The sequence below is a fragment of the Pristiophorus japonicus genome, chromosome 20 (assembly GCF_044704955.1).
Source record: "Pristiophorus japonicus isolate sPriJap1 chromosome 20, sPriJap1.hap1, whole genome shotgun sequence".
NCBI classification, from domain to species: Eukaryota; Metazoa; Chordata; class Chondrichthyes; family Pristiophoridae; genus Pristiophorus; species Pristiophorus japonicus.
This window is the reverse complement of record NC_091996.1, coordinates 27238497-27260439: the sequence shown is the minus strand read 5'-3', so window position 1 is coordinate 27260439 and position 21943 is coordinate 27238497. Positions and strand designations below refer to the sequence as shown.

At 41.5% G+C, this 21943-nt stretch overlaps 1 protein-coding gene and 1 non-coding gene across 6 annotated transcripts in view; one reads left to right on the top strand and one right to left on the bottom strand.

Moving 5' to 3' along the window:
• Nucleotides 1–21943, top strand: part of pbx3b (pre-B-cell leukemia homeobox 3b) — a 180981-nt gene that overhangs the window by 114334 nt on the left and 44704 nt on the right. For all 5 annotated transcript variants that reach the window (XM_070862636.1, XM_070862639.1, XM_070862637.1 and 2 more), the window contains exon 3: nt 13366–13610. In XM_070862636.1, coding sequence (XP_070718737.1) covers nt 13366–13610 — 245 coding nt within the window. The remainder of the gene's footprint in view (nt 1–13365; nt 13611–21943) is intronic.
• On the bottom strand, nt 11728–11800 carry trnak-cuu (transfer RNA lysine (anticodon CUU)). The gene has a single exon. It is a non-coding gene; the product is annotated as a tRNA-Lys (tRNA).

Genomic DNA, 21943 nt, shown 5'->3' with positions numbered 1-21943 from the left:
AATTTCCAGGGAAAGTTTAAAAAAGAACTGACTATAAACTGCAAAAGGTCACAAAGGAATGGCTGTTTGATGAGAAGCAGCATTATTCCCAGAACACTACAAGTTATCTCTGTGCTATTGTGTTCATGCTAACTGGTTATATCTAGACTTGCTTTGAAATCCATTGACCCTTGATGGAACTGAACATTGCCTGTTATGAGCTCTAGAAGCTCGCTCCCCTGGGCTATGTGATCATGCAACGTAAAGTTCCTGATCTGACCATCCTTGTTTTGGTGGCATTAGTGGTATCAATGAGTTGGTTGCCCAGCTGTTCCATCATTAGACTATAGGTGGGGTACTGCTCTGGTTAGGAAGACCTTTGATGCAACCGTGAGCTATGCTCTTAAAAGGGTAGGAAAGATGCAGTGAGAAGGTTTGTTTTGGAGATGGGAAGTAACTTCGTGGCTTACAAAAAATGTATATGTAAAGAAGTAGCTTCTGTATACATCTGTCTTAAATCTGTAGCACCACAGTATTAAATGGTAGAACTGGAAGAATGCACAGGACACGTATACTTGTTCGGACATTCTGAATATACCAGAAAATTGCTTTTTGCAATGGGTAAATGGTAATTGTTGAAAGGATTTAGAAAAAAATGTTCAAATCTACTCGAGCATTGTTCATTCTGTATAGTTTAATACCGTCATGTTAGCCTTGGTTAAAACCACATTCAGATTCACCTGTGGTAATATTTGACTTGTTTGCAAGAATAGAATATTGTTAATTAAAAAAAAATGTGTGCTAGTGAGCTGATTGGTCGATAGTGTGATTTCCCACTCGTGATTGCTGATAACCATGTGACTTGCTCCAAATTGGTGCTTCCAACAGGTCAATATCTGTGAGGCTTTTCCTGGTATGACTAATTATATTCATCCTTTGCATAATTTTGTAAAAAAAACTTTCCAGATCGTATTTACTTTTAATTGGAGTTTCTGATTATTTCTCCTTCTGAATTTGGTTTACAATGCTGTTTCTCTGATAGTCGCGATCTCAAGGGTCCAACTCTGAAGTTTTGTGCAGCTTTCTGTTTAATTTACTTCAAGTTTGGATATTTCATTCAGATTTGATTTCCATATTGATAATATTTCTTCGACTAGATTTGTCTCCCTGTGTTATTCCTGTGGCCAAGGGATCGTTGCAGATTCCAGATCCTGGAGTCTGACACCAAAGGTGCTGAAACTTCTTTAATTTTCTTGGCACCGCGTTGCACTGTGCACCTTCCAGCCCCGTGTGAAGGGACAGACTGGCATTTTGAATGTGAGAAGAACCGAAATTGATTAGCTTCCTCCCCCTCTCGCACAGCTACAGGGCCCCACCAGGCTCTCAGAAATGTATATATTTTAATTCTTATTGCATTTTATTTGGAGCTTTTGGTGGGAATGTATCGGAACTTGGTTAATTCAACAAGTTAGCTTCCGTGAAGAATATTTTATCAGTGTCAGAAACCATGCTCTAGGCCCTGGACTACCTGTGAGCAATGCCATGGAAGATCTGTTAGTTTAATCCCCGGAATGATAAAATAATTTAAAAAAAATTTAAATACATGGGCCTAGATAAAGTGTGATAATCAGGAGCTGTTGTTGAAAAGTTAGTGATTAATTCTCCAATTAAAATTTACAGGCCCAATTCAGTTAATGTTTTTACTCTTAAACTGCCATAACCTTAATTCCTAATGGGGGAAATGGCATACAATCCCTCATAGAGAACAGTTTCTTGCTCAGTGAGTTGTTACAATGTACTGCTTTAGCTGATGCTAAATCTAATGTCAAACAACAGAGCAAGTTCCAACATGTGTTGACTTGCCTTGAAAATAACCCGGCTGAAAAATCCCTATCCTGTTTTACTTCCTGCTTATTTCAGATACGATTTGACGGATTCTGCAATTACTTTTTATAATGATATTGTAATGTTCCAACAAACACTGAATTGTCTACCAAATGTAAAAACAAATTCTGGTAATTTTCTGAGTTTATGATTTGCACATTACTGTTTGACATAAAGGAATGTAGCCATATTCGAAAAATTTATAGTAAAATACTTTTTTTTAGTTTCCATTTTTACCATGCTTTATTCGAATAACGGTAGAGAATTCTACATGAGAATGTGGTAGTGGGATATTATAACCTAGGGCTACATCATTTTATAAAACCATATCTATTATTTAGAATACATTAGATAGAAAAAATATTCCCTGTAGCCTCAACTTCAAAAGAGTGTATGTTTTTAATGTGCATTAGTGTTGTAGAAAGTCTATTAAAATAATATAACCCGATTGGGTAGAGAGCAGGCGTTAATCCCCAATAGATATCTATGGTTTAAGAACTGAATTTAAATTTGAAAAATGATACTGAGAGTGTTCTTGAGGAACCGTGTCACTTAACTATCGACTAATGGCTGTAGTGTAGGAACGTGCAGGTTCTAATTACTAATGAGAACCTCAATCTAATTAAAGCATGAGGCGATGCTCCTGACTGTTGCCTCATGTCCTAATTAGCTCTTGATTCCCTTTTCCAGCATGGAGCCTGTGAGTTTCAATGTTTGAACCAAAGAATAGAATAGAAAACACAACGCTTAAATCAGCTGCCAGAGATTAATCATACCAAAAAATCAAACTGATGCACATCTACTGGTGCACACATAGTATGCGATTAACTCTGGTTGTGGCCAGTACATGCGCAGACATTTGTTGCTGCTTGACCTGTTTTTCCGTTAGTCTTCTGAATCCCTACATGTCTAATTAGGACACGAGAAAGACCTGGCCCACTTACTGTACCAAGAACTAGCCCGTGGGTATTTTTTAAGGGGCTTTCAGTAATACATTTGCATCTTTGCCTGGGGTCTGAATAAAGAATCACCTAAAGATAATCCTAATAAACTATAATGAGGTTGCAATGGCTGGTAATGGTGCTGTCTCTTGCCACTGTTTGTGATCACTGAAGCCTGCCCGTGGTCTGTGGACCACCGTTCATTGGCTGTGTGCCCACTCGGGCGAAAGGTCACAGGAATAGGTGATAGACCTTGTTTACCAATTATCACATTTCCCAGTGGGCTGTCACTTCAAATGACACTTTCCAGAAATGTCAGCATTTCAACAGGGCAGTGATTAATTTTGGTGTGCCTGATGAAATGTCTACAAGATGTTTGTTTCGGTTATCTTATCCCGCTGCACAGTTTCACAACTGTCAGCCTCTTGTACCTGACGCTTTCAAACCCAAGACATGAGGAAGAAGCTACCTGACCTGACAGGACCCTTGTGTAGAAAATGAGTGTCTTTGTTTTCCATTTTGCTCTTCTTAAAGGTGGACGATCAGGTCAAATAGTGCAGATCGTATACAGAGTACTCCTATTCTCCTAGTATGTAACCCCTAATATGGAATATTTTAATTTGGAAAGCAGCTGAGAAAACCATTTCGCCTGCAAACAAGGATGTTTTGCTCACTAAGTGTTGAAGTCTTTTTCCAACAATGGGGCAGGTTGTGGAGTTAAAATAATTTTTTTGAAAAAAGCTTGCACGTATGTTTGTGTGTATGCAATACTTTTAAATAGAACTTAAATAGAATTGAACTGTTTTGACTCTCCAATTCTCCTAGTGCTGTAGTCTGGCCTCTGATATATGGTAGGAGGGGGAGAAGGAGGAGGGGAAGGTAAGGGACGGGGCTTATAAAACATGAATGAAACCCTAATTTAGGTCCTATTTTCAACTACAAATTACAGCTTGGTTCAATTCGTAGCATCCTTGCCTCTGTCAGAAAGTTGTGAGTTCAAGACTCATTCCAGATAGCCACTGCAGTCCAGCATCATTAGTTTACCACAGCCATGAATGTGAAAAGAAGTGCTTGTGAAGAATAATGTGTGTGTTTTAAATAAGTGAGAGAGAAAAAACTGCAAATGGAACTCTGAAATAAAAATAGATACTGCTGGAAGTAAATGGCATTTCGGTCAACATGTTCAGTGAAAAGACAAGTTTCTAGTGAAGGGTGGACACCCCAATAATTACATGTGTCTTGACAGATACAGACTATGTATTTCCAGCATTTAAAATTTTTTTTTGAAATAGGCGCAGGAGTAGGCCATTTGGCCATTCAAGCCAAGCCTCCACTGCCATTCAATGAGATCACAGCTGATCTTCTACCTCAATCACACTTTCCTGCACTATCCCCATATCCCTTGATTCCCTTAATATCCAAACGTCTATCGATCTCTGTCTTGAATATACTCAACAACTGAACTTCCACAGCCCTCTGGGGTAGAGAATTCCAAAGAAGAAATTTCTCCTCATCTCAGTTCTAAATGGCCAACCCCCTATAATGAGACTGTGATCCCTCGTTCTAAACTCCCCAGCCAGGGAAACGTCCTCCCTGCATCTACCCTGTCAAGCCCTGTAAGAATTTTGTATGTTTCAATGAGATCACCTCTCATTCTTCTAAACTCTAAAGAATATAGGCCTAGTCTACTTGATCTCTCCTCATAGGACAATCCCCCCCATCCCAGGAATTAGTCTGCTGAACCTTCGTTGCACTCCCTCTATGACAAGTATATCCTTCCTTAGGTAAGGAGACCAAAACTGTACACACTACTCTAGGTGTGGTCTCACCAGGGCCCGATATAATTGCAGGAAGACGTCTTTACTCTTGTACTCAAATCCTCTTATAATAAAGGCCAACATACCATTTGCTCTCTTAGTTGCTTGTTGTACTTGCATGTTAACTTTTAGTGATTTGTATACAAGGACACCCAGGTCCCTCTGATCACCAATATTTCCCAATCCCTCACCATTTAAAAAATACTCTGCTTTTCTATTTTTCCTATCAAAGTGGATAACTTCACATTTCTCCACATTATATTCCATTTGCCATGTTGTTGCCCACTCACTTAGCCTGTCTATATCCCCTTGAAGTCTCTTTGCATCCTCCTCACAAGTTACATTCCCACCTAACTTTGTATCACCAGCAAACTTGGATACATTACATTTGGTCTTCTCATCCAAATCATTGATATAGATTGTGAATAGCTGAGACCCAAGCACCGATCCTTGCTGCAGCCCACTAGTTACAGCATGCCAACCTGAAAATTACCCGTTTATTCCTACTCTCTATTTTCTGTCCGTTAACCAATCCTCAATCCATGCTAGTATATTACCACCAATCCCATGATCCCTAATTTTGTTTAATAACCTCTTGTGTGGCACCTTATCGAATGCCTTCTGAAAATCCAAATACACCACATTCACTGGTTCCCCCTTATCCATTCTGCTAGTTCCAACCTCAATAAAACAGATTTGTCAAACATGGTTTTCCTTTCATGTTGACTCTGACCAATCTTCTTATTATTTTCCAAGTGTCTTGTTACCATGTTCTTAATAATAAATTCTAGCATTTTCCCTACTACTGATATCAGGCTAACTGGTCTGTAGTTTGCCATTTTTTCTCCCTCCCTTTTTAAATAGTGGGGTTACATTTGTTACCTTCCAATCCGCGGGAACCGTTCTAGAATCTGTGGAATTTTGGAAGATGACGACCAATTCATCCACTATTTCTATAGCCACCTCTTTCGAGACCCTAGGATGTAGGCCATCAGGTCCAGGGGATTTATTGGCTTTCAGTCCCATTAATTTCTCCAGTACCCTTTTTTTACTAATACTAATTTCTTTCAGTTCCTCATTCTCGCAAGACCCTTGATTCTCTACTATTTCCGGCAAGGTTTTTGGCGTCTTCTTCCGTGAAGACAGACTCAGAGTATTTGTTTAATTTCTCTGCCAGTTCCTTATTCCCTATTATAATTTCTCCTGTCTCAGCCTGTAAGGGATCCACATTTACTTTCACTAATCTTTTCCTTGTAACATACCTATAGAAGCTTTTACAGTCTGTTTTTATGTCTCTTGCTAGTTTACTCATTCTATTTTCCCTTTATCAATTTCTTGGTTCTCCTTTGCTGAATTCTAAAATTCTCCCAGATTTACTAGTCTTTTTAGCAACATTATAAGCCTCATCCTTTGATCTAATACTATGTTTAACTTCTCTTGTTAACCACGATTGGACCACTTTTCCTGTGAGGTTTTTAGCCTGAAGACATTTGTGGCATTTGTTTCTGCACATCCATGTCTTTGGAAATAACTGGAAAGTCTTAAATAATGCTTTCAATAATTATTACGTTATTAATGTAAACGATGTTTAATGTGTACAAGTTAATATATTAATGGAATGTTAATTGCCATACACGTCAAGCACCCCAAGGCAGGTTTTAAAATATCCCATGAAATGTGTCATAGAAAAAGTCATGTGCCTTGAAGCACAGTAATCTGATGGTGATTTTACCAACTACCAAATAAATTGATTAAAAAAACTACCGCCTCGCTTCAAACTTATTTCTTCACATGATCACATAATAGTTTCATGATAAGGATGGGTTGGTTAAGTGTGTTGTGTAATACACTATTTAGGAATTGTTGCTCTCTCGTCTTGCATCCATTTTCCTGTAATATTATGTGCTGTAATGGCGTGGTGGGGTAATATCTGCTATTTAACAAATTATACATTATTTTAATGTGAAAATTGCATTGCTGTTACATTAAATGTTAGGCTACTAATAAAATATTCATGTTTTTAAAAAAGCCAATTTTGGAATTCCAAATATGGCTATTTATGGATATGAAAATATCTTGTTTTAATCAATGTCATAGTTTCCACACCGTTGAACGTTTAAAGTAAAATGAGCAAATGCAGCACACAAATATTTGCCCAGTTGTCCTAAAGTATGTAGCTGTTTAATAAAACAGTTATCCATCACATCTTTTTGTTTTAGATCAGCATAGTTGCTACTTTACAATTCTCTGAATTATACCTCAGCGATGAAAGTAAACAAGCGTCAGATTAGAGGTCTGATAAACCCACCGATCTCAGGGATTGAGAGCAGAGAGTGAGAGAGCACAGTACACAGTATTGACGACCTGATTCTGTTATATCAGTGCAAAGTTATAGCCGCCAGGAGAGTCTATACTACTCTATTTAACACGATTTTGTAAAGAGTATGAGGAAGCAGGTGGATTTATTAAGTTCCTCATAAGTTTCTTGCTCGACTTTTACTGTTGAGTTGTACAGTCTGTAATATCTGTTGGCAGCCTACTGGATTGGCAGGACCTGGATCATGAGGCTCAAAAGTAGAATTTAATTACAGTCTGTGCTATAAAAACCCAGTAAAAAGGAAGTGCAATAGTAAAGGCTGTGCAAACCGAGGTACTGGCTGTGAAATTAAAGCTGTGCAAAAAAAAAAGTCCGTCATGGAAACAAATATTCTGCATGTTGCACTCGTACCAAAAAATACTCGCATATAATGTTCTCCAGACTGGTTCACCCTATCATTGTTTTCTTAGAAACATCCCCATATCCAATGAATAAACCCCAGTCCTCCATTAATTTGGATTTCAGAATGTTTTGGATTAACAAACATTTTTGACTTTGAATTTTTGCAAATAGTAGTCAGTAAAAAAAAATGGAGAGAGTGGTGATTTAATCAAACAGTCTTGTATCCACTCTTCAGGCCAGCCTAAAGTTAGAACATTAAGGATAATAATATAATGAAATATGTAAGGAGAAAAGCAGATATGGCCCATCCGATCCACGGGTTAGATTTTATATCCTCATCAATTTGAATTCAACATATTTCCGAACATATAAATGGTTAATCCACAGCAGTTTCAGCTTTATTTTCTTTGTTTATTCCACGAGGCAGAACTCCTCTCTTGTTTCGAGCCTACACATTTAATGAAACATTATAAAACTGGCATCTGGAGACCTCGAAGGACGTCTCTGGGAAGCTTGAGTTTGGGCAGTTGGGTAATCATTTTTATTCTGCTTATTTTCCAAATGGAAATAGACATGTATGATAAAAATGTCATCCACACTCTCGACATTGTCCTCTGTAACAGAATTAGATGTCAGTTCTTAATGTCTAGCTCTGTTTTTCTTTTCTATGAACGGATGCATTATTGCTCACAGGAACTTGACTGTAATATATGGTAAGAGACAAGTAGCTCTTTATGGCCAGTGATTATTCGGTTTGAATGAAACCTGTGATTTATGGCCATTTAACAGAAAAGTCTTGTAAATTCCCAGTGTTGCATTTTTCCTCCATACAGAACAAGACAAGTGAAAGTGACAACTGGGTTAGCCTGGAAAGTGGAATGCGTAGTGCTTCAGAATGTGTTATACTTAATAAACCTGACATGAGAAACGTGCACATACAGTACCACACCGATGCTTTATGCAAGAGTGAAAGTGACATTAGCTCTCAGACTCACACAGTGTATGTTCAGCTAACAGTGCTGTCAATGCACATCTGTTCTATCAATGGTTTGGACAGGAAGGCAGCACCTGGGCCTACCAAAGGCAGCTTTTCAAAGCTATTACAGATCAGATTTGTTTAGAATGTATTGTCCTTAAAAATGCTCATCTTCAGAGGAAAATAATTGAGCTCTTGGAAAAAAAATCCTTTTAATTTCTAGTAATTAGACTGCTAAGAAAATGAACTGCATTTGTTTTTTTTTATATTACGGTTACCAATTTCCAGAAATTGCAGTGAGGTCAAATGGGAATGAGACCATAACTGGCTTTCCCACCGGGCCTTATTCTTGACAAATCTTGAGATACTCAGTGTGAACATTTAGGCAGTGGATTTGCATGCCAAAGGTCTCCAGTCTAATGCCTAATTCTGGCTTATCTCATTTGAGGTATGCAAGGTCAATCTGGGGGTTGGGTGGCTGCAGAAATGCTATAGCACCTTTCTGTAGGATGCTCTTTCAGTTTCATATATTAAGTGGGGTTTTGTAATCCTAACATACATTCTGTGGCCTCAAAAAAGTATAAATGTAGTTCGAACAAAAACCCAGTATAGAAAACCCAGCATCTAGCAAAACACTTCGGGGCTGAAATCGCTCCTTTTCTTAAGGCCTGTTACCACCGCAAATTAGCGGAATCGTGGATTGGTCGCTGATAGCCCAATTGTCCTCCTGAGGTTTCCCAGCGGTGCCCTGATTCCCCACCCCCCAACCACTCCGCTGCTGCCGATCCATCATAAGCGCGTCATCACCGTGCACACCGCCGATCTACCCCCCACGACGGCAACATTCCCCTCGGAAAATCTTCGGCCCACCCGGCGGTGCCAAAATAAGCTTTTTCCTGGTGGTCCAGTGAGCTGTGGCCTTCTACAGCAGCGGCTTCCCTTAAAGGGGAGAACCTACTGCTGTTGTCGCCATGTTTTTTTTTGTCGGCCAGCTGCCATGTCGGTCCGACAAATATGCCCCCGGGTTGGCAGCCTGGCAACCACTCTTGGGTGCCAGGCTGCTGGCTGGGCCGAAACCCTCCCTAGTGGTCCAGTGAACCAACGTTTTGAAATTGCGGAGTGAAGGGGAGAGCTGTGGTGACACGGCGCCATGATGATGGTATCGCAGCGGTCACTCCGCTCTGCACCCAACTCCCATCTCTCAGTTGCTGTCACCACCACGTATCTGCCCCTCAGGTGTAGTCACCGCCCCCATTATGATCAAGTTCAGGATCGGAGAGAAAAAAAAAGCTTAAAGAGCAGAATTTTGCTTGAGGCGACACCTCAACCATCGGTGAAACAGCTAAAACGGGTTGCGTGCGCCCCGTTTCGGACGGGGGGCAATTTCGGCTCCATCATTTCCAAACAATAATACAGAAATTGTTGCAATTTTAAAAAGGGCAAATTTTCTGTGAAATGTGGAATAGAGTGAAGTTAGAAACATAATTCTGGAAAATAATTGTTAGTAGCTGTACATTTTTATGTCCCTAAACACTCAATGTGGAAATTCATTGCCTAGTGTGTAATTCGGTCATATAGACCGGGCAGGACAAACATTCAATCCGTGTTGCTGTTAACTGTTTACTCTACAGGGTAACCATTAATTTCAACATCTGAGCTGCGGAGAGGAAAAGAAGCAGGGCTCTTACTATTGGTTGCTGTCCAGTGACCTTCTGTTGGAAAGTGGTTGTGGGTGTTGGGTTAAAGAAGTGTCAAAATCCAGTTGGGTGGTGGGGGGGGGGGGGGGGGGGCTCTAAACATTCCCAAGATTGAACCTCCCCTCCCTCCCCCTTCCAAGCCAAAAGGTCCCACTTCTTCCCTTTTGGAAGCCGATATGCCTCATTTCACTGGGCGTACCAGCCTCCAGTCTTACTCCAGCTCCCTTATGGGCTAGGAAAGCAAAACTTCCAGCATCGGGAGGCCCCACCTCCTCATGGGCACTGACCTTGCAAGAGATGAGAAATGGCCAAGCAAGAAACCCCCAACTATGATTGGGACCCAGGGTGCACTGTTCTGGCCTGTTTCCGAGCTGTTCCACTGGACTCTCACCAGAGTTATGGTGGGGTCTAGGACAACGACCAAGCGAATTTGGCCCCTTACTGTCTAAACTCACTTTTAAGAAGCCATTTTTATACGATACTGTAGTGTGCATGCAGAACTGTGCCTTCAGATGAGTCAATACTTCTAGGTGAGAGAAGTGGGGAAAGCTTGGGGTAAAACTACACCTTTAAATGTAAAAAAAAACCCAGAACATCTGAAATCATGAAATTCTGGAAATTTGCTGTGGGGTCAAGCCAGCATCTGAATGAAGAAGGTGAGTAACCTTTTGGAATGTAACCTTTCAGAGCTGGTAGTCAGGCTTGAAAACTTTTATAGGCTGGCGAGGTAAAATTGGGATCTGTCAAAGAAAATAAAGAAGGGAAAGGAGAATAGTATTTTTTATTTAATAAATTCAATTTCTGGTATTGCCCAGGAAAAGGTGCTTTAAATGGCAAGAAAATCCAGTTTTCTCAATCTTTTATCTGTTTCCCCGCTGTACTATGCCGTTAAAATCTCCTGGATCAAAACCCAGTGTGTATATGCAAGAAAGTTCTTTTATTTCAAATTCAATATAGCCTCGGTGGGTTCTAATCTGCTTATTTATAAATCAAAAGCTTTCCATGTATTAATGCGTTGTTAATGAGCAGTTGAAAATCTCTGAATTGCAGTCAGATTATTAAAAGTGAATGCCCTTGTAATCATACAATTTGAGTGGGGTTTGGGTGGTTTTCACATCTGCTGTTTTGAATTTAAAAGGATGTGAGTTTCTTTGGAGAATGCTTTGTAATATTTTTGACCTGTAATTTATTTATTGGCCTTTGAATGCAGTGTTCTATGCAGATGCACAGTCCCATTATCCAAGAGGGCAGGTGTGCTGCATATTGAAAGACTGCTAATTAGGATTTGCTGAGAGATGAGCAAAACCCAGTGTCATCAGAAAATCAAGTGCACTGTTAAACAATGTTTCAGTATTTTCAGCATGTATTTTGGCCAGCATACAAGCATATTAAAATGAATGTACAATTTGAGCATTACCAGTAGATTAGCAACAGTTACACATTGTATTTTGCCCACCTGGATAAAAGCAGAAGACAATGTCACATGAATTTAGATACTTGTGTTGAAAATATTACTAATACTCTGTGCATAGAAACATAGAAAATAGGTGCAGGAGTAGGCCATTCAGCCCTTCGTGCCTGCACCACCATTCAATAAGATCATGGCTGATCATTCACCTCAGTACCCCTTTCCTGCTTTCTCCATACCCCTTGATCCCTTTAGCCGTAAGGGCCTTATCTAACTCCCCCTTGAATATATCCAATGAAAAGTAATCGCCCAACGTGGGGCTTGAACCCACGACCCTGAGATTAAGAGTCTCATGCTCTACCGACTGAGCTAACCGGGCTTCTCATAAATAGATTATCTAGAAGAATTATTGAAAATTTGGAGCCTTATCACTGGTTTGGTTATGTTAAACTTGGGTATCTGCTTTGTTTAGTATCCAGACATAGGTAGTGTTTTATACTTGTTTGTAGTGTTTGTACTTTAATATCACCATCTGATGCTCTGAACCTGAGTATCTTTGGTGGTTCTGCTGTCTGGGTTTGTGGTGATATAAACCCCAATATGTATGGTTTATATACCAGGTATGTGTGGTGTTTTATATACTCGGGGGCCGAAATTGCCCCTTTACGTAGTGCCAGTTAGCGCCACCAGCCGGCGTTAACCGCACGCTAATGAGTTAGCTCGCGGCGCAGCAGCTATCTCGCCGCAAGCTGATTTGATCCCAGAGCTCCGCCGGCCAAATGTGGTTTCCCCCTCTTAGGTGCCAGGCCGCTGACCCGCTGACCTTTAAAAGAAGGGGAGGGACTTTGAGTCGTCAGCATGATGTGGCGCGTCCGCATCGTGCTGACATCATTAGTGACGCGCTGACGTCAACAGCACTGCGCTGATGTGCTGAGTGTCGTGCCCCGCGAGGGCTTTGTGAATGCCCCACGAGCGCTCGGTTAGCGCAAGTACCATTTTTTTCCTTCAAAGATCCTAAAACCTCACTGGTGCCTGCGCTTCCTGCGCCGACGATAAACAACATAATTTGAATTAAGCGCTGCAAACCCAGCGCAGAGCAAATGCGGCCCCTTGGTGTCACTATCTATGCCGGTTTAAGCTTGGGATTCTGTGGAATGTATTACTTTTTTTGAATGCTTTATTGAGTAGATTTTTGTGCAAGATGCGGGGATGGAAAAAAATGGTGCAGAATTTAATTCTTTCATTGGTTTTAAATTGAGATAATGAAATGTGTTAACACATTTCAGTCTAACCTTTTGGTAATCTCTACTGGATTACTGATTCTATGTAGTAATAAATAATATTCCATCTGTGTATTACTGTATCCAGATCAAAGCGATTTCCAAATAGGGAATTGACATCAATTAATCTTCTAAAAGGTAGCCTAATACCACAGTGATTTAACTAAATATATATCTCAATATTTAGTTAAACATTTTTATTTTAGTACTATGGTACCATATAGCCCTTTCAGTGCAATGGTTTCAACCACACTATACTTGCTAACTGCTGCATCTTGGCATCCAGTTCTACATAGGCATAGACTTTTTTCCCTCTAAAATACATTCCAATATTCTTCCTGGTTAGTTTAACCTTGACATAATGGTAACACTCGTGTATATCTGAACCTTTGGCAGGTTATAGATGTTATTGTCATGTAAGCTTTATTCCACACAGATTGTGCAATTTGGTGTGTAAATAAAATAAACACAGGCAGAGCCTGAACACAGATATTTCGCTGTTTGTAAGATGCACAAGTTGGCGCCCATCGAGGCTTACGTGTAATAGGTCGATGAACCCTTGTTTCACAACTGATTTTTAAGTAGGTTAATTGGACTCTGATTATTTTTCTCGTGTTGCCTCTTTTCGTGTGAATGCTCAATCTTGCCTGGTTTCTCTTTGAAGGTCTCAGTATCCGAGGCGCACAGGAGGAAGAACCACCGGATCCTCAGTTGATGAGACTTGACAACATGTTGCTGGCAGAAGGGGTTTCTGGACCAGAGAAAGGCGGAGGGGCAGCAGCGGCGGCGGCAGCAGCAGCAGCGTCTGGGGGATCGGGATCAGACAACACTGCAGAACACTCAGATTACAGAGCCAAATTAACCCAGATCAGACAGATCTACCACACAGAGCTTGAAAAATATGAACAGGTATGAGCATCAGTGGAATCAGTTTAGTAGTTGCTCTATCTATGGTAATGTTACGGGAAGGGCAGTTTAACCATTGTTAAACTAGGGATGGGCAATAAATGCTGGTCTTGCCAGTGAGGCCCACATCCCGGAACGAATAAAGAAAAATGATTGATGTGCCTGCTGTCTACAGATCTTCTTTGATTATATCTTGATTATACTGTATATTGAAGACTGGAACTTCTCTGAAACCAGTTGAAATCCATATTGTGCAGTACAGTTTAATTATCACCAACCCATTATGAACTTGAGCAAACTGGAACAGTGTTTGACTGGAACAGTTGTCACCAGCTGTACTGTTTTGTTGTGCCAATTTCTGTACAAAAAAAAAGAAACCTGTGTTTCTGCTCAATTTGCCCTAAAACCTACACTGCCCTAAAACCCTTGAGTCTGCCTGTCAGCTGTTGTGGATTTGGAAGTGGAAGTGAAACAAGCAGATTATGAGAGGGAGACTTAGATTCCTGGCATCGGAAGAGTGAGCTGCCCATGTTTCTGTAAATGGGCTTCAGTACTTCACAGAAAAATGCCTTGTTTTTTTTTGTTTGCATTTTTTTTCATGTAATCCAGCAAATCAAGGGATTGACGTTGGTAATGGATATGTTAGCATGCTTGTATGAAATAAAATTCCTTTGCTTTTTTATCGAAGTTATTACCCATTTCATATGAACATAAGGAAGGATATGCTAGCTTTGGAGGGGGTACAAAGACGATTCACTAGGCTGATTCCAGAGATGAGGGGGTTACCTTATGATAGATTGAGTAGACTGGGTCTTTACTCGTTGGAGTTCAGAAGGATGAGGGGTGATCTTATAGAAACATTTAAAATAATGAAAGGGATAGACAAGATAGAGGCAGAGAGGTCGTTTCCACTTGTCGGGGAGACTAGAACTAGGGGGCACAGCCTCAAAATACGGGGGAGCCAATTTAAAACTAAGTTGAGAAGGAATTTCTTCTCCCAGAGGGTTGTGAATCTGTGGAATTCTCTGCCCAAGGAAGCAGTTAAGGCTAGCTCATTGAATGTATTCAAATCACAGATCGATAGATTTTTAACCAATAAGGGAATTAAGGGTTATGGGGAGCGGGCGGGTAAGTGGAGCTGAGTCCACGGCCAGATCAGCCATGATCTTGTTGAATGGCGGAGCAGGCTCGAGGGGCTAGATGACCTACTCCTGTTCCTAATTCTTATGTTCTTATACACATTTATTACTAGCATCAGACTGCTTAATAAAAGTCTTCTATATAAGGTCAGATACTTTGGATGAATAGGCTACAGCACCATACAGTGTTCTGAGATGAATACTTTGCATCTATATTTGCAAAAGAAATGGATGATACAGACATGTTAGTTAAGGCAGAAGAGTGTGAAATATTAGATGAGATAAACATATTGAGAGAGGAAATATTAAGTGGTGCAGCATCTTTGAAAGCAGATAAATCGCCAGGCCCGGATGAAATGTATCCCAGGCTGTTAAGAGAAGCAAGGGAGGAAATAGCAGAGTCAAGGGAATACACAACAAATGGTAGGATACTGGGAAGTCTAAAGGAACACAGGGACCTTGGAGTGCATGTCCACAGATCTCTAAAGATAGCAGAACAGATAGATTTGATGGTTAAGAAGGCATATGGGATACTTTCCTTTATTAGCTGAGGCGTAGAATATAAGAGCAGGGAGGTTATGCTAGAACTGTATAAAACACTATTCGGTCACAGCTAGAGTACAGTGTCATCATCATCATCAGTTCTGGTCACCACATTACAGCAAAGATGTGATTGCTCTAGAGAGGGTCCAGAGATTTCCAAGGATGTTGCCAGGACTGGAGAATTTTTAGATATGAGGAAAGATTAGATAGTTTTCTTTGGAACAGAGGAGGCTGAGGGGAAATATAATTGAGGTGTATACAATTATGAGGGGCCTCGATAGTGGACAGTAAGGACCTATTTCCCTTAGCAGAGAGGTCAATAACCAGGGGTCAGAGATTTAACGTAATTTGTAGAAGGATTTGCGGGGAGTTGAGGAGAACCTCTTTCACTCAGAGGGTAGTGGGGGTCTGGAACTGCATTTCAGTGCCTGAAAGGATGGTAGAGGCAGAAACCCTCATCGCATTTTAACAAATACCTGGCAATGCACTTGAAGTGCCATAACCTACAAGGCTTCAGACTGTAAGGGGTTCTCGGGGAGTGTTGTTGTGCCCTTGGGTGTCTCTCTCTGGGCTTCTGCCCTCGCAGCTTATGCCTGGCCTGTGAGGTACCCTGAGTGCTGCAAGAGCACCCCTGGAGAGACTGTGTCTACAGCTTATGAAGGGGGTTTTGAGACTCGTGTGTCCCCACAGCTTATGCCTAGCCTGTGAGGCACCTGTGAGTGTCAAACACTCCTAACTCCTTCTTCCCTAGCCTGTGACACACAGTTGAGCGTTTTTGAGGTACTCCTAGCTTCCCTTACACTGTTCTGACATAAGACTCATGATCAGGAGATGTAATACAATAGAACTGAGACAAGGTGATTCCAAGAGGAACTTAGGCTTCCAATTTATTTGACAAGGTGTATCTCAACAAACAGCAATACACCAACAAAACAATCCCCCTAAATCCCACTAAACTGACACAACAAAAATTTTTACACAAGTTTAGCAGTACAAAGCCCAACCTCCCACCTTTCCTGGCCTAACTGAGTTGGGAGTTCTGGGGACCAGAGGTTATGCTCACTACTGTGCCTTCTGCAGTCTGGTGGTTTGTTTCTTCTATCTTCGGTGTCTTCGGACACTGGTTTTCCTTCAGTGTCGAGAGGCTTGCTGGTTGTTGGATCACGAGAGCAGAAAGCACACACACTGGGTCAGAAACCCCTTTTTATAGCCAGATATCCAGTCCGCCTCTTGTGCTGAAATCGATCCTTCCCATTGGTGGGCTTTGTGATTTTGAAAAATGCAGCAGTTTTAGATTATTGCGGGTTTTTTCCACTGATGTTAACCCACTCAAGGTTTGAGTAGGTGTTGATTGCATTGGCCTCCTGTAGCCATTGTGTAGGCCCTTGGTTTGTTTTGGGTTCCCTAGTTTTCTGAAGGTCTGCATAATTTCCCCCCATTGTGGGGAAGACAATAGCCCGATAATGGCGATGAGTCAGTCCCACAGTTTTCGAGCAAGTGCTCTCCCATTGGCTTGAAAGCCCATGCTTCGGGCTGACTCTGTCCCACTATTGGCCCTCCGGTGTCCTCCCCCGTCCAATCACTGCTCTGCCAAGGTCAAACCGTCTCGGTTTCAATTCACATTGCAGCACAGACAGATCCCACAGCTCTTTTCCTTCTGGGTAAAATGAGGGGGTTTTCGTCCTCCCCTACAAGACCAAGAGCTAGAAAGAGGGAATAAACTGGATAACTCTTTTTCGGCCAGCACAGACACGATGGGCTGAATGGCCTTCAGTGCCATAAACTGTTATGATTCTGTGATTCTATTGGCTGTCCACGGATCAAAACTGGAAACTTGTTGTCAGTATGGCTCAGTTCTAGACACCCAGGGGAATTCAAGTCCTGGCTTCTGCTTGAAAAATACAAGATGGGGCTGAAATATTTATATAGCAACTTTCACATCCTCCGGATGATCCAAAGTGCTTCATAGTCAATTAATACTTTTTGAAGTATGGTCACTCTTATTATGTAGGCAAGTGCAGCAGCCAAATTGTGCACAATGAAGTCCAATAAACAGCAATGAAATGAATGAGCAGTTGATTTGTTTTGGTGGTGTTGGTTGAGGAATAACTGTTGTTCAGAAGACTAATCCTCCAGTAATACCATGGGATCTTTTACCTCAACCCAAATAGGCAGATATAGCCTCGGTTTGACATGAGTCAAAAGATGGCGCTTCTGACAACACAGCACTCTACAAAACTGTTAGCTTTGATTATCTTGGAGTGGAACTTTAACCCACAGCCTTCTGACCCCAAGGCAAGAGAAGTCCAGCTGAGCCAAGTTGACACTTGTGTACGATTAATCCCCCAAACTGGTTTTGGAGCTGAAGTGGCAGAAGAAAGGCCTTCCTTTGAAAACAAGAGGGAAAAACTGGACTGAATTTAAAATCTACAACTGTTCCAATGGAGTTCTAATTCATACTCTTCATATACCCTAATTTATGCACTGACATCCGTTACTCCAAACGAGTACATTTATGTTATAGTGACTTGGGATGTGTGGCATGTTATCCTGTGCCCCCTTGTACATGACTTTTTCTTTATGTGCCATATTTAGCACTGTCCTCTGGAGCAGCACCAAAAGGAGGAAGGGGAGATAGGAAGGAAAATCAATCAAGGTCTCTCGAGCACAGATCACATTGGCCATTAACTCCGTGTCACTGGAATGGAGCAGGTCACTGCCTTCCCTCTGGGTCAGAGATAAAGACATAAACCCTTGAGAAAGTTATTTCAAGTGTTTTCATCCCTGTTTGAGGCCCCCAACATATGAAGAAAAGAGCTGAAGAACAGTGATACTATCTTTGAGGGAGTTGTCTATGCCCAGCATGTCTTGAGAGATTTGTTTTACTGGCTAGTCACACACCTCTACCTCGGAGAGAGTTAGAGTATATTGGGAAGAATTGAAGGAATGCTTTCCTTTGGTGACTAATCTACCGTTTCTTGCCCTCACAGATCCCAGTGTTTGTTAACTAGAGCCTATGCACATAGGTCATTGCCTTGCAGGTTGGGGCTGCTGCGCCAAATGCCGGGTCGGGCTCCATGCTGCTCCTTTGAAGGCCCCGACCTGCTTATGGTCCTTTGGAGCAGCGTGGAGCATACCATTTCAAGGACCAGCGCGTGCTGGAGAGCGACGGCTGTGAAGACGGCACTGGATTGGACGTCGCCAAGGTCCAGGTCGCTGATTGGAGTGTGGGCAGGTACAGTAGGAGCAGCGAGGTTGGGGCGAAGGAGCACCGAGGTCAAGGCGGAGGAGCGGCGAGTGTGCAACGGCCACCACACGTTAAAAAAAATCCACACACAGGCATCTTCCACCCTTCAACATGTAGTTGGGGACCTGGAATATTAGGTCCTTCATTGAAACACCTATGAACTCATCCCTTTTTGGCGTGGAAGCAAGTCATCCTCGATACGAGGGACCGCCTATGATATGATAATGACATGGGTCATCAACTGAATTATTTTTCACCAGCTGTTGACTTGATTTATATTACAGCGGAATCTCTATTCTTACTATCATTTCGTTTTATCCTCTTCATAATGTCCAGGTGCATGAAATTACATCATTTGGGTCAGGAGAATAGTTAAAACCAGGAGTGCTTTAATCAGAAACTATAGATCTGCACTGTTAGCTGAGTGAATAAATGATGTGGTACTGAGCTATACTGACCATGAAGCTCCCAGTGCGATCAGTGCTGAGTTGCTCAGTCTCATCTGTGGGGGCGGTAGTAGGGCACCACCCTGAGCTAGGAAAGGGACAACAATCAGCCACTGACACTTGTTACCCTCACACCCAGCTGGGAACGTGTATGTATGTATGAGATGGGCTGAATGGCCTTCCTCATTTAAAATTGCTTTGTGATCTGCAGTTGACGTTAAACCATATCATTCTAATAAAAAGAGACAAATTAAATGAGGTAAAAGCATTAAACAGAAAACGATCCCTGAACATGGAGATAATACCTAAAAAAATAATGCAGAGAACTAGAAAAATGTTGCTCACAGTCACTTCTGAGAAAGTTCCACTGGCCCACCCTTCTCCCAAAAAAGGAATACGGACAGTATTGGGTCTGGACTGCTGTTGTCGTTGCTGGCAGGAAGTGCAGCTCATGATCTGCAGTGGCCAGTTTAACACCTTCCCCACCCAAGATGGAACCTGACTGAGTCCTTTGAACTTGCAGCCCTCTGGTGGGTGTACCAAGCCACTCTGAGTGTTTTATTAAAGTGAATCTTATTACAGTTCCCATCAACCTGCTTGGTTGTGTAAACTTCACGTGCCATCTTAAATGAAATGTTACCTAGCAACCACAGCCAGTGTGAAGATTTAACAGTAATAGTAGCCAGAGGGCTTCATTGGACCCATTAATGTACATTTTTATAATTGCCATCTTAAAGGATATTTTTAATCTGAAAACTGCTTTATTTAAATGTCACGTAATGAAAAAATTGTTCATACTTATTTCAGTCTGTCATTGCTTCAGGTTACTGCATCTGTTTCAGGGCAATGTATGTTGCAATAAGTCATCATCGTTGCAAAAACAAAAAGTTTGTGCTTCAATTTAAAACCAACTTTGGTATCAGTTGAAGCATTATAATTTTCTCTTTGTCTCCTTTTTTAAATCCTTCCTCTTGGATTAGCCAGTTACCTTTCTAATAGTGTTCAGGGTGAAGTATCTTTTATAAATGAAAGATGCCCATTTTTGGTGTGCATATTTATAAACTAGCTTTACCCAAGACAGACCTAGTTTTTGCTGTTGAAGTGCATTTCAGATTTTTTTGTAAAACTGACAGTACTATATTTGGCTTTAGCAGCAAGCATCACAAATTTATCATTGGCATTCCTCTTGCAGTGTGCGCTTAGCTCATTGCATGCTCATTGTGCTTGTAGCTAGCTCCTGCAAACTTGTGCTGCTAAAACTCATTTGATAATGTGTCGAAGGATTGGCACCTTGTGAAAAGTGTACGTGAGGATATCCAGCCACATGCTTCCACTGTTGCATTTGACTGATTTACAAATCCGAGTTGCATTTGGTTCAGTACAATTGCATGCAGTGACATGAATGGTTTCAGTCAGGCAGATCCCACTCTTTCAGAAATGTTGATGCTGTTGCAACTCCCAGTATTGCACCGGTTGAGATGTTGCCATGAAAACGGCAACCAAGTGCATTCTTCCAGGCTAGGCTGAAACATCTGCTGTGCTGGAACTGAAAGGCAGGCAGGGCATCTATAATTCAAATGTATAGTCCTTGGACATAGTGACACCTGCGGTCAGGTATAGTGGAGGAGGGTGACCACTGGTGAAGGTGAGTCATTTAGTATCCTGTTCAACGCAGCTGCAAGATTCAAGACTAAGTGAATTGTGGACTGCCCATCAGAACGGGAATGGCAGCCACCCCTACTCAGAGATGTGAACATCATTCGGACATGAGGGTACGCACAGCCCCAGCAGAAATATTCCCTTTTTTCATTGGCACTGGAAATGATGTTTGAGTACCCAGCTCTAATTTTGCACTTATCCTGTCACAATTAACTGTGCTGAAGATGAAATTTGAACATGTAGTAAAAAAAAAAATTCTCACAATAAAAGCTTGGATCCCTGGTGAGATGGAACCCAGAAACATATAAGTAGCCCAAAATTTGAAATAAAACCACTAGATTGTACACCTACCCTTGCGCTGTATCTAATCCTTCCCTGAGTACAAATTAAACAATGGTGCCAAGGTACCAGAAAACCTAAAGGTGGTAATGTATGTTTTTTTTTAAGTGAATCGTGGGGAACAATTTTCAGCGGCTAAACTCAGTTGAATTTTGTGCTGTACTTTGCTGTATGGAAAAAAAGCACCAGTGGATATCAAACCTGGTGTGTCAGATAGGATAACATTGTACATACATTTCAGGGAAGAAAAAGTTAGGACAAGGGAATGGTTTAAGATACAAGGTGGTCTCGTGAAATCTTTCTATGTTTTTTTAAATTGCCAGTAGTACTTTACTCATGAACAATGTTTTTATTCATGAGGGTAATTTACGCATTTTCCATTGCCGGCTTCTCCCTCCTCCATTCCACATTTGGTACATTGGGTTGATAGAGTGCCATCGATGGCAGATGTGCAGTCCTTCCGCCATCAAGGGCACTCTCTAATGGTGACCTCTGGAAAACTGACAGCACAAGGTACTATTGATGTCCACTTACTTTATAATGGCATTTTTTTGAGAAGTAGTAGCATGGACTGCATACGAAATACAAAGGTGCCTTGTGCTTTACCCACCAGTATTTGTCTGTAGGTATGATACATTTGTTACACAGCATTCCAAAAGGAAAAAAGTGAGCAGCTGACCTTCTCTTGGCAGAAGGCCACGTGACTATTGTTTCCTCCCTCTCCCACTGATTCATGCTGGATTATGGTTCTATGGACACTGGCAACTTCCACTGCGTCGTGCATTTGGCCATTCAACATTGTGAGCACAAGGAGTGCGGGATAATTTTAACCCACCCACCCACCCGGCGGGAACAGGGTGGTCACGCAGTTAAAATTGTCTCTAAAAACTTACCGCCCTGTTCCAGCTCCATTCCTGCCTATCATCGCTTTAACCGAGCCCTTTACTTAAGGCGGCTGACTCA